This window comes from Salvia hispanica, chromosome 2 (assembly GCF_023119035.1).
Source record: "Salvia hispanica cultivar TCC Black 2014 chromosome 2, UniMelb_Shisp_WGS_1.0, whole genome shotgun sequence".
Lineage (NCBI taxonomy): Eukaryota > Viridiplantae > Streptophyta > Magnoliopsida > Lamiales > Lamiaceae > Salvia > Salvia hispanica.
In genome coordinates, this window is record NC_062966.1 from 10,231,903 (window position 1) to 10,243,199 (window position 11,297).

At 33.8% G+C, this 11,297-nt stretch overlaps 1 protein-coding gene across 1 annotated transcript; it reads left to right on the forward strand.

The window, feature by feature from the left end:
- The first annotated feature begins 1,540 nt into the window (after positions 1 to 1,540).
- On the forward strand, positions 1,541 to 3,071 carry LOC125206254. Its single transcript, XM_048105534.1, has 4 exons — positions 1,541 to 1,706; positions 1,785 to 2,033; positions 2,602 to 2,693; positions 2,766 to 3,071. Exons 2-4 carry the CDS (start codon positions 1,952 to 1,954, stop codon positions 3,069 to 3,071), a joined length of 480 nt encoding a protein of 159 aa, XP_047961491.1. The 5' UTR covers positions 1,541 to 1,706; positions 1,785 to 1,951.
- The last annotated feature ends 8,226 nt before the right edge of the window (positions 3,072 to 11,297 follow it).

An 11,297-nucleotide genomic window follows, 5' to 3' on the forward strand; every position in this document is an offset into this window, starting at 1 on the left:
CGTGGGTGATACTAGTATTTAGTAAATTTGCCCTTAAAGGATATAAACAAAGATTACGAAATAGGCATATTAAAATATCAAAATTTTCATAACTTTATTTATTTACATAATTACTCCTTCCGTCCCACTTTATGAGTCCCGGTTGAGTTCGACACGAGTTTTAAGAAATGTAAAGGAAAGTTGGTGAAAAAAGATAGTGCAATGTGGACCCTGCTTTTATATATTAGTTTTATAATAAAATGTGAGTGGAAAAAATGTGAATGGAATGTGCGGCCTATTACCAATTATGGAATATTTTAACCGGAACTCCTAAAGTAGGACATTCAAAAATAGTAAACCGGGACTCCTAAAGTGGGACGGAGAGAGTAATTTTGTTGAGTTATTTAATTTGTCAGGATCATCATGTCACATGAAGTTGTGGATAAATTTTGATATTATGTGTTATGCCACTTAATTGCATAAATTCAAATTGAGATGCAACAAGATGGCTTTGGAGTGGGTGATAAAAGACAAAAATAACGTACGCAAATTTTCCAATGCTTCGTCAAATAAACGAATGCATAAAACAATAGAAAAGTCACATGATGCATAAACCAAAAGAATAGTCACATGATGCATAGCTTATTAAGGAAATGTTTATAGACTACTGAAGAGGAAAGCAACACTTTTTACAACAAATAGGAAAGATTTGTCTTACATATAGTACTAATCACCAAATGCACACACAACAACCTCATCTTTAATTTCCTCTACGACTCTGCCTAGACTTGCTCAAACCGAAACCACCGGTTCAAAACCCAAGATCTGGAATCGGCGCGGCATTTTCGAACTGCCGAACGGTTCCGTGGTTCACACAGTCCGATTCGGGTTTAAATGAAATGCTAAACTAGAACCGACAGTTCAAATAAAATAAAAAATATATTATTTAATATTTATAAAAATTAATTTTTATATTTAGAAATCAATTTTCACAAATAAATAAATACAAGAATTTCATAATAGCCGTATTTATTTGTTGGGTCTATGAATTCTAAGAACCATTCTAGGTCGTTTCTCTTTTATAGAAACATCCTTTAATATTTTATGTTTCACTTTGAATATGAGACAAAATATGTTGAAGTATTTTCTTTTATAACTACATGTATAGATCATTCATTCATTTTTCTCCAATGTGGGATATAATACTTTCTTTGTCTTCTATTTTTTTTATTTATTTGCATAATTATTTTTGTTGAGTTATTTAATTTGTCAGAATTATGAGTTATGCCACTTAATTGCGTAAATTCAAAATAAGAAGCGACAAGATGGCTTTGAAACGGTAATAAAATTGAAAGAAGCAAAAACACAGTGTAAAAGGATAAAAAAAGACAAAAGTATAAGATCCACATATGCAAAATTTCGATTCAATCACAATGCTCCCTTAAATGCACGCATGCCTGAAACAAAACAAAAGACATTAAGATGGATAGCTAATTATGGAAATGTTCAGAGACTAAAATGAGGAAAGTAGCATTTTGAACACTAAATAGGAAACGATCAATAAAATGCACACACCAACCCCTCTTTATTTCCCTCTACCAATACATTCAGAATCATCAAATCTTGACAGAACAAGGAGCTTGAGAGAGAAACAGAGGAGAAGAAGAGAAATGGCGATACCGCAATCATTCTACATGTCCTGCACCGGCGATTTTGCGTAAAAAATGGTAAGAATTATTAGTTTAATTATGGTGTATAACGTTAATTTAGTGTGATAAATAATTTGGAAACACGCACGCACGCAGCCTGTACCAGCTGGTTTTGTTGAAGATCACGAGCTGCATCTTCAACCTGAACTCTGAAAACGCAACCGGCGGCGGCATCTTGGACCGTCAAGCTCAACAAAATCGACGGCGTTTTCTACTTGGTGGATGGCTGGTCCAAGTTCGTCACCGACAACAACATCCTCGAAATGAAGATGCTTTTCTTCCACATCGTCGGAAATTCCTCTCTCCACGTCGCCATTTTCGGCGACGACTCCTGCCTCGAACTCGGTATATTTCCTGTCCATTTCATTTTTCATTTTTCGACATCTCTATGAAACACAGCGTCCAGATCCAATTGAGAAACAATACAACTGTACAACCAATATTTTTACTTGTAGTGAGGAAGAAAGCTAAATTTGTTTATGTGCTTTAAAATATGAGAAAGGATTTAACAAGTTTTGGGCCTATTCATATTGAATCACAAGTTTGGTTGTTAATTAGACAAATAATTGGTTGAATCCTCTGTAGTATATCTTATTCATGTGATAATACTAATTTTTAGTAGCGTTTGGCTTTTGGAAATGAAATAGGCTAAGCTAGAGTAGTAATTTTCTCTATATGAAATTAATTAACTTGCTTATCCGAATTTAAGTTAGAATAATAAGTGCTTCATATAGAATTTACTAAATACACTCAAAATGAAACATAACATTGAATGCCCCGGTTCATAGACTAAGCTTGAGCAAATTTCAATGAATAAATATTTTCTTCTTTTATTTTAGTCGGAACTTTAGTAGTAATTAGTAGTAGTATATAATTCGCATCTTTGTCAACTGTCACACACTAATATGTGCAGGACCAGAGCTAGAAACTGAAGAGCAGCCAGTAAGGCCGATGATCAGGTTTGTGAAGCAATTGAAGGAGTACCATTTCTACGATCAAAGACTGGTGATCACATCAAACCATTCAAGATATTTTGTATTCTATGAAACTGTATTGATGTTTGATGATTTGTAACAGGAGATCCCAAAAGAGTTCTCTGATGCGACGGCGGTTGGAAGTGAAGACAAGATAACACTACAAGATTGGAAAGGAAAGAAGTGGACGGTCTCCATAACCGACCGGAAGAATGGGGCTCGTGCTTTTAGCGGTGGATTGAAGAGATTCCTGAATGCAAACAAGTTGAAGGTTGGAGCAATCTTGTTGTTTGATTTCGACATGGATTCTCCTGATGTGATTAAGGTTGAGGAGCTTGGAGATCAAGATGGACAGGGGATGCTTGATCGAGCTACTCGTGGAGGCTTCATTCACTCTCGCTGCAATTAACTTAATTAGATACTACTAATATAAATTGAAAAACAGTTGCAAATTCAGGCAATAAGCGTACTTAGTTTAAAATAAAAACAGTAGCAAACATAGAGGATGTGGAGACAAAAGCAAGATAAAATAAATCTAGCGAGAGGGAATGAAGCCTCCACGAGTAGCTCGACCAAGCATCCCCTGTCCATCTTGATCTCCAAGCTCCTCAACCTTAATCACATCAGGAGAATCCATGTCGAAATCAAACAACAAGATTGCTCCAACCTTCAACTTGTTTGCATTCAGGAATCTCTTCAATCCACCGCTAAAAGCACGAGCCCCATTCTTTGCCTCCAAACCTGCCTTGCTCACACATTCCAAAAAGTTTTGCTTTCTAGTCTGTGAACTTCGCACATACTTGACACTTTCACGAATCTTAGTGACAGATTGCTCAATGCCTTCCAAACCAACCTGGACAACCAAATTGATAATATGTGCACAACAACGAATATGAAAAAATTCACCCTTACTAATAAGTGAATTATTAACATTCATTTGCTTGATCAAGTATTCAATTGAAAGGTCATTCGCAACAACACTGTCCAATGTCAGAGAAAATATTTTGTTCTCAAGCCCCCAATCACATATCATAGAAAACAACTTGTTACACAATGCTCTGCCAGTATGTGGTGATGGCATCAAAGAGAAATTTAACACCAACTTCTGTAAGACCCAATCCTCATCAATGAAGTGACATGTTAATGAAATATAACCATCACTAGTAATGGAAGTCCAGCAATCAGAGGTCAAACAGACTCTACCAGGTATTTCACTTAATTTTGACTTAATAATAGTCTTCTCTCTTTCATACATTCTTAAGACATCAGCCTTTATCGTGTTTCTAGTCATAAGATTAATATCCCGCTTAATGTACTGAAAACAAGCCACAATGTGTTCATACTCCACAAATCGAAATGGCAAATCATGAGCAACTATGGCATTACACAACAACTGACGAAAATGCATAGGGTCAAACTTTGATCTTCCCTAGATAAAACCACGCCAATATCCTTAGTTTTCTTTCTAGGACAACTATCTAAATGACGACGCAGGTTTCCTGTTCCAAATTTACTTGCAACTCGTTCATATTTATGATCACAATATTTGCACACACATGTCTTTGTACCATAACCATCCAATTTAACTTCAAAGTGATTCCATACACCTGACCTGGATTTTCTTCTTTGTGTCGACTTTGGTGGCTTAGGGACATTCAAATTAGGGTTCTCCAATATCTCCAAGTCCATGTCTTGGACCTCATCATTGTTTGACCCATGTGGGGCTTGACTTGCTGATGTTGGAGAGCCTTGACTGGCTTTGGAGCTGCTCCCACGCCCAAAATTGATGGACATAACTACAAGATCTGAAGAACAAAAATCAGCACATAACGAAAATATCAGCACTTTCGAATATTTAAAATCAATATAATAATGAATTTATCTAGACTACAAATTAGGAATTAAAAAATGAATCTAGACTACAAATTACGAAAATATCAGCAATTAATCCAAAATAAATCTTTTGACACTTAAATCTGGAACTACATATTAAGTTGATCTGGAGCATAAATATGAGTTTTAATCCTTTGCCAAATCTGGAATTTAATCCAAAACAAATAAAAAGTAAAACCTACTAACTCTGACAATTGACATAAAAAATTAGAATCTAAGTGTACCACCATTTTAGTATTAATGTAGCCTTCATTTTTACCAATTAAAATTCTCAAATAAAATAGGAAAAATGACTGAAAAGACCACAATACTAGGTGAGTTAATTAAGAATTTGTATAGAATATAGATGAAGAAGCAATAGATTACAACAATTAAGAATCTAGAAACGAAAAATAGAAAAGGAATGAAGAAGCAACATACCAAAAAGCGACGAACACAGGCGAGAGCAGTGGTGAGCGGCGGTGCAATGAAGGCGTGAACACAGGCGACGCCGACGAGCTCAGAGACGGAGAGGTCGTGATTAGAGAGCGCGGCGCTGCTAAACCCTAATTGGAAACTGAATAAATGAAAAATATACTTCCAGTTTTTCACGCTAACTAATGCCTAATAGGAATAGCCTTAATACTAAAATAATAATAAATAATAATATTATTATATATTAATATTATTCCTTAACGTGTAACATGAACACGACACGAAATTTTCGTGTCCTTATCATGTCGACACGATAAGGACACGAACCCAATAAGCTTTGACACATACCCATTAATTTCGTGCGTGTTCGTGTCGTGTTATCGTGTCATGCCAAAAATTGTCAGCCCTAGTTACAATGCATTATAGTACATCCAATACCCATATAAGTATCGTTGGTTTTGCAGCGGAAATCTATTTAGTTTGATTGAAAGATTTACATCTAAACATGCTTTTATCTGATTGTAAACTAGAAACATGTTCATAAGCATATAATCAAGATCATACTGAATATATATGCAATTAAATAGAACGATTTACCGTATGAATTCAAGCAATTGAATTCGAACTCCTTCTTCAATCGATCTCTACCACGGATCTTCTGATCTGTTCCCTTTAACTTGAATTTGACCTTTGTGTGGGCAAAGCTCGTCAAATCCTCAAAAGCTGGAGAAGAATTGAAGAACCCTAAATACCGAAAATTCACTCTCTCTCCCAGACTGCAGAGAACGAAAAATATCGGTAGTATTAATTCTGTCTTCTCTTCTTCTCCCTTTTATATTAAGTTAATTATTTTGGGCCAGACCAGAGATCTATGGAGGATTGGATTGGGCCACAGTTCAGGCTTTCACTAATTAAATTAAAACTAATTTAATTCAAGCCCAAACTTAAATATTATTATCATCCACTATAGATATAATATTGACTGCCCGTCCAAACCGAAATTACGAGTATTCCGGGACTTCCTCTTTAATTAAATCATTTCCCGTGTTAAAGATATAAATATCCATTAATTAATATCAAGTCTGCTATCTGACTTTTATTAATTAATTTCTTTTTCCAAGAGTGGTCTAGTTTAGAAACATTATTTATTATTCATGGAATAAATTCCAACTGGCCAGTTTTCTGAATAATAAAACCTTTTTCTAAACACCTCTTGAGGATATTATCAGACTGGCCTCTCCCAGCACACGATTCATTGCAATAACAATACTAGCACCACTTAGACATTAATGATCACTACCCAATCTATCAGGGTTCTTGGGCAACGAAATACCCTCACCATTTGATAAGTCAAAGTAGTTTTCAATTAATATCGTATGCTCAATGTTATGTCAACAATGATTAAGAAATGACAATCACCGAGACCTCGTCTTTCAGTAAATAGCCAAGAAAGACTTATCTCACTGTTTGATCCTTTCAGTGCTATACCACACCGACGTCGTTCATTTCCTTAGGCAAGGAAATTTTCGGACTGACGTCGCAACCTTTCACGATAGGTAGTCAAAGTCTATCTAGGTTGTGAAATAGTTTTCTTACTGCAAGAACCGACAAGTTACCTACTGTGAACACCGCTCACAACTCGTCTACTGTGCAGAAAACTTAGACTCATTTTGCTTAAACCATGTATTTAAATGGAAAACATATTTCAACATCTCATAAATACATAAGTAACCCATAAGCAAAACACATTGTAACAAAATATTCTTTCTCATTAAATGGTAAAAATGGATAGAAGAGTTATTACATATACAAGCATACGAAAGATGCTTTTCCAGTATACTAAACTCTAACAGTATCGTCATCGTGTCATGAAGTGCAACCCCAATTTACAGCCATATTAATAAGTCATAACGTTTATATGTATTTACATGAGTCACATTTTAAGTGGTCATGACACGAGTCACAGAAAAAAGTGGTTTAAATGGTAATGATACTTATCATAAAGTGTTGATTTGTAGAATGTCCTTAAAAAATTTTGATCTAAAGTTGTCATTTAAGTTTCAATAGGGATTTACCACTGGTATGGTTGGGAGTGATCGTGTTTCCTTCCATTACCGTCACGTTTTCCGTGAAAAGCCCTAGCAGAAGTTGTTTCCCCCTTTTGAAGTAAATATTGCTTCGCAATTCTATTTTTATCCTTTACTTTTGTGTTGGAGTTGAATCAAAAGAAGTAGTAAAATTCAGATTGCTTTTTAAAGGTTTTGAAATTTTCTTGCAAGGTATTTTTGTTTAGTTTTGAAGTAATTTGATCTCGAGTGAAAAGCCTTTTCCGATGAGAATCCAGTCGATTGATGCGATTAAAAACTATTTATTGATTAAAATTATTATTAGTTAGTGAGAAGTTATTCAAAGTTAATATGGAGTTAATGGGTGGTTATATCCATCATTATTATCTATAATAATTTATACTCACTCTGTCCCATTAGAAATGCAACGTTTTCCTTTTTGGGTTGTCCCACTAATAATAAAACGTTTCCTAAAATGGAAGCATCACTCTCTCTACTTTTCTCTCTCTCTTACTTTACTCTCTCTTCATTAATTCACAAAACAACACTGCATAAAATCTCGTGCCGAAAACCAAATGTTTCATATTTATTGGGACGGAGGGAGTATATACTTACTACTCAGAACCGAAGAAGCCAGCAGTTGGCCATGTTTTGGCTCATGAAGCCACCATAAGATTGATGATCAGGAAAGGCAAAGGCGAGCAACATGTCTGCAAGGTGTTTGATGCCCCGAATCTTCCTGAGGCTGAAGCAATATCCTTTCTCTGCTTCTACATTTAATAAATTTCCATTTCTAATCTCATATATTTGAATTCCGATTTAGAACAATGTGGATTTTCTTAACAGAAACAAGTTTATAACTCCAGGTGTAATTGCAGCTGCCAAGGATTGAGGCAAATACCGTATCTTTATGTTTTATTGATATCTGATTAGTTTCTATACTATGAAACATAAATGCTTTATTCAAACTTAATCTGCTTTTGGTTAGGCTTCAGAGAGCAGACGAGGTACGGAGGCGAAGATTGGGTGACAATTTGGCGACAACTAACGAGATTTTTTCCAAGGGCCGAGAGTGAGAAGTGAAGGAGCATCACAATACATCTGTTTTCAAATTGGAAGGAGAAGAGAGATATGATGAGAGACTTGAACATGAGCCGCCGCAGAGTATGAAGTATGAACCCTATATTCAATTTTTATTGTATTGTTCAGAACGGGATTAAAATTGAGTGATTATAGGGCCATCTTTTGTATAATTATTTATTCTTCTAAAATTAATATTGTTATTAGTCTACCGAGTCTGTTTTGCTCTCTCCATCCCCCTTGTTTCTCTTTTAATTTATTTACCATTTAGTTTAATTTTATTTTGGCATTTTCTTTTCAATTCTCCAATATAGCAATTTTATTTTAATAATTTATTTATTTATTCATTTTAAATTGCATATAATTGTATTGTTTCTCATTTTAGTTACCACGAAAAAAATAAAATATGCCGTGCAACGCACGTGGGTGATATGTAAATTTAATTTATTGAAATATTCAAATTAATATTAAGATTAAAAGAATACTAATAAAAATAATCTAAAAGTGATTATGTTTAGGCCACTCCTGCGCAGATACTAATAAATGGAGTATTTGAAGGAGCATAAAAGGTGGAACTTAAAAGGATTAATCGATGGAGTATGGAGATTTTAATTTGGAGATTTATATCAAAATTAATGTTTTTTTAGTATTAAAATATAATAGGGGTAATTTAGTAAGTAAATAATATAAATAATAATAAAACCAGCTAATTATATAAAACCGGTTTAGTCCAATTAAAATATTAAGGGTATTATGTACGTAGAAATTATTTACGAATATCTTTTCTCTTAAAAAATTAGGTTCGAAACTTCCATTAAAAATTAGGTTCGAAACTTCCAACCTCAATGGTATAATAAGTATGAGTGTGTAATTCTAATAAATAAATAACAATATGTGTTTCATTTCTTTAATCTTGTCGTAGTATAGTTTAAACAAATCCAAAGTATAAACATCATTTGCAATTTCTATTTATCCTTAGTCAAATATAATAAAATAAATTTGGATTAATCATTTCTTAGTCATAAGTGAAATTTATGAGATTAATAATGATTCGATGAAGCAAGCGAAAAGAAGATGAAAGAAGATAGAAGAAAAAAGGTTTTTAACTTTCGTTCGCACGTAGTGAATACGCTCTTATTCTAGAAGCAGTCATTACAAAAAAAAAAAGACTGTTTACCGAGCACCACTAGCGAGCACATTTAATTGTGCTCGAAAAATGGCGAGCACTTTAAACTGTGCTCGGCAACATTCCAAGCATAATTAAAGGTGCTCGGCAATATCATGAACGGGGGAGTTAACTTGCGAGCAATACCGAGCGCGGTCAACATGCTCGGTTTAGCAATTTAAGTCAGGGAAGCGTTGTCCTCGAATATTGCCGACCACCCGAAATATGCTCGCATAATAAATGTATTAGCGAGTACTTGATACGTGCTCGGTAATTCCGACCACGGTTAATGTGCTCAGCATTCAAAAATAAAATACATTCATGCAACATTCCAGCAATAATATACGGAGGTTTATTTTTATAAATATAGCGAGCACCAAACTTATGCTTGGAATATTCCGACCACCCGACATGTGCTCGCCATTCCAAAAATATTCAATGTTATAATGCGTTTAGTTTAAAAAAACAAATACACAACACTTATGTTCAGAATATTGCTCGGCAATAGAAAAGACCAACAATTTTCGGATATTCATAAATCTATTGCAAGATATTCATTTTATTTTTATTGATTGTAACGAGCACTTTATATGTGCTTGGATTATCCCGACCACCCGACCTGTGCTCTGCATTCTAAAAAAAAATCCAACAATTATCTATCATAAAATTCATATGCAATATAGTGTGCCGACGTATTTGTTTTATTTTTATAGATTGCCGAGCACTTTATATGTGCTTGCAATATCCCGAGTACGTCACCTGTGCTAGGAATGAGCCGACCACCGTACCAGTGCTCGCCGTTCCAAAAAAAAATGTATATTCGTAATATTCCAACAATTATACTATCTCATAAAATATATATGCAGTGTATTTATTTTATTTTGTATGGATTATTAAAAAAATATATTCATCCCACAATTTTTGGTTAAGCATTCGAAAAAAAATATATTTATTCAATATTCCAACAATTATGTATCATACTCCCTCCGTCCCACAAAAGATGTCACACTTGTGGGACGGCACGGGATTTTAGGAGGTTTTGTTTTGTGTGTTAAATGGAGAGAGAAAATATAATTTTTATATTTATGCGAGAGAGAACTTTTTCCAAAAAGGGAAATGTGACATCTTTTGTGAGACAAACTAAAAAGGAAAGTGTGACATCTTTTGTGGGACGGAGGGAGTACAATATATTTTACTTTTATGGATCCACTGAGCACTTCACTTGTGCTAGGAATAAGCCGAGCACTTTACTTGTGCTAGGAATATTTGAAAATTTTATTATTGTTAAATAATTATTGTGTATATATTTTTATATAATTGCCGAGCACGTTCTAGGTACTCGGAAATTTCCAAGCACATGGAAGGTGCTTGGCTTGTTTAAAATAATTGATAATTTATGTTCAAAATAGATTTTAATATTTATGGTGAATGATCCACAAATTTTTACACATGCAAATTTTTCTAGATATTTCTGTGTACATGTAAAAAATATTGGCATGTTTGAAAATTTTATTATTGTTAAATAATTATTATTTATATTATTTTTATATAACTGCCGAACACTTTTAAGGTACTCGGCAATTGCCAAGCACTTTGAAGGTGCTCAACATTGTATAAAAAATATTTATATTACTTTTATATAATTCCGAGCACATTTAAGGTACTCGGCAATTGCCAAGCACTTGGATGGTGCTCGGCTTGTTTAAAATAATTGATATTTTATGTTTAAAATAGATTTTAATATTTATGGTGAATGATCCACAAATTTTTACACATGCAAATTTTTCTAGATATTTCTGTGTACATATAAAAAATATTGGCATGTTTGAAAATTTTATTATTGTTAAATAATTATTATTTATATTATTTTTATATAATTGCCGAGCACTTTTAAGGTACTCGGCAATTGCCAAGCACTTTGAAGGTGCTCAACATTGTATAAAAAATATTTATATTACTTTTATATAATTCCGAGCACATTTAAGGTACTCGGCAATTGCCAAGCACTTGGATGGTG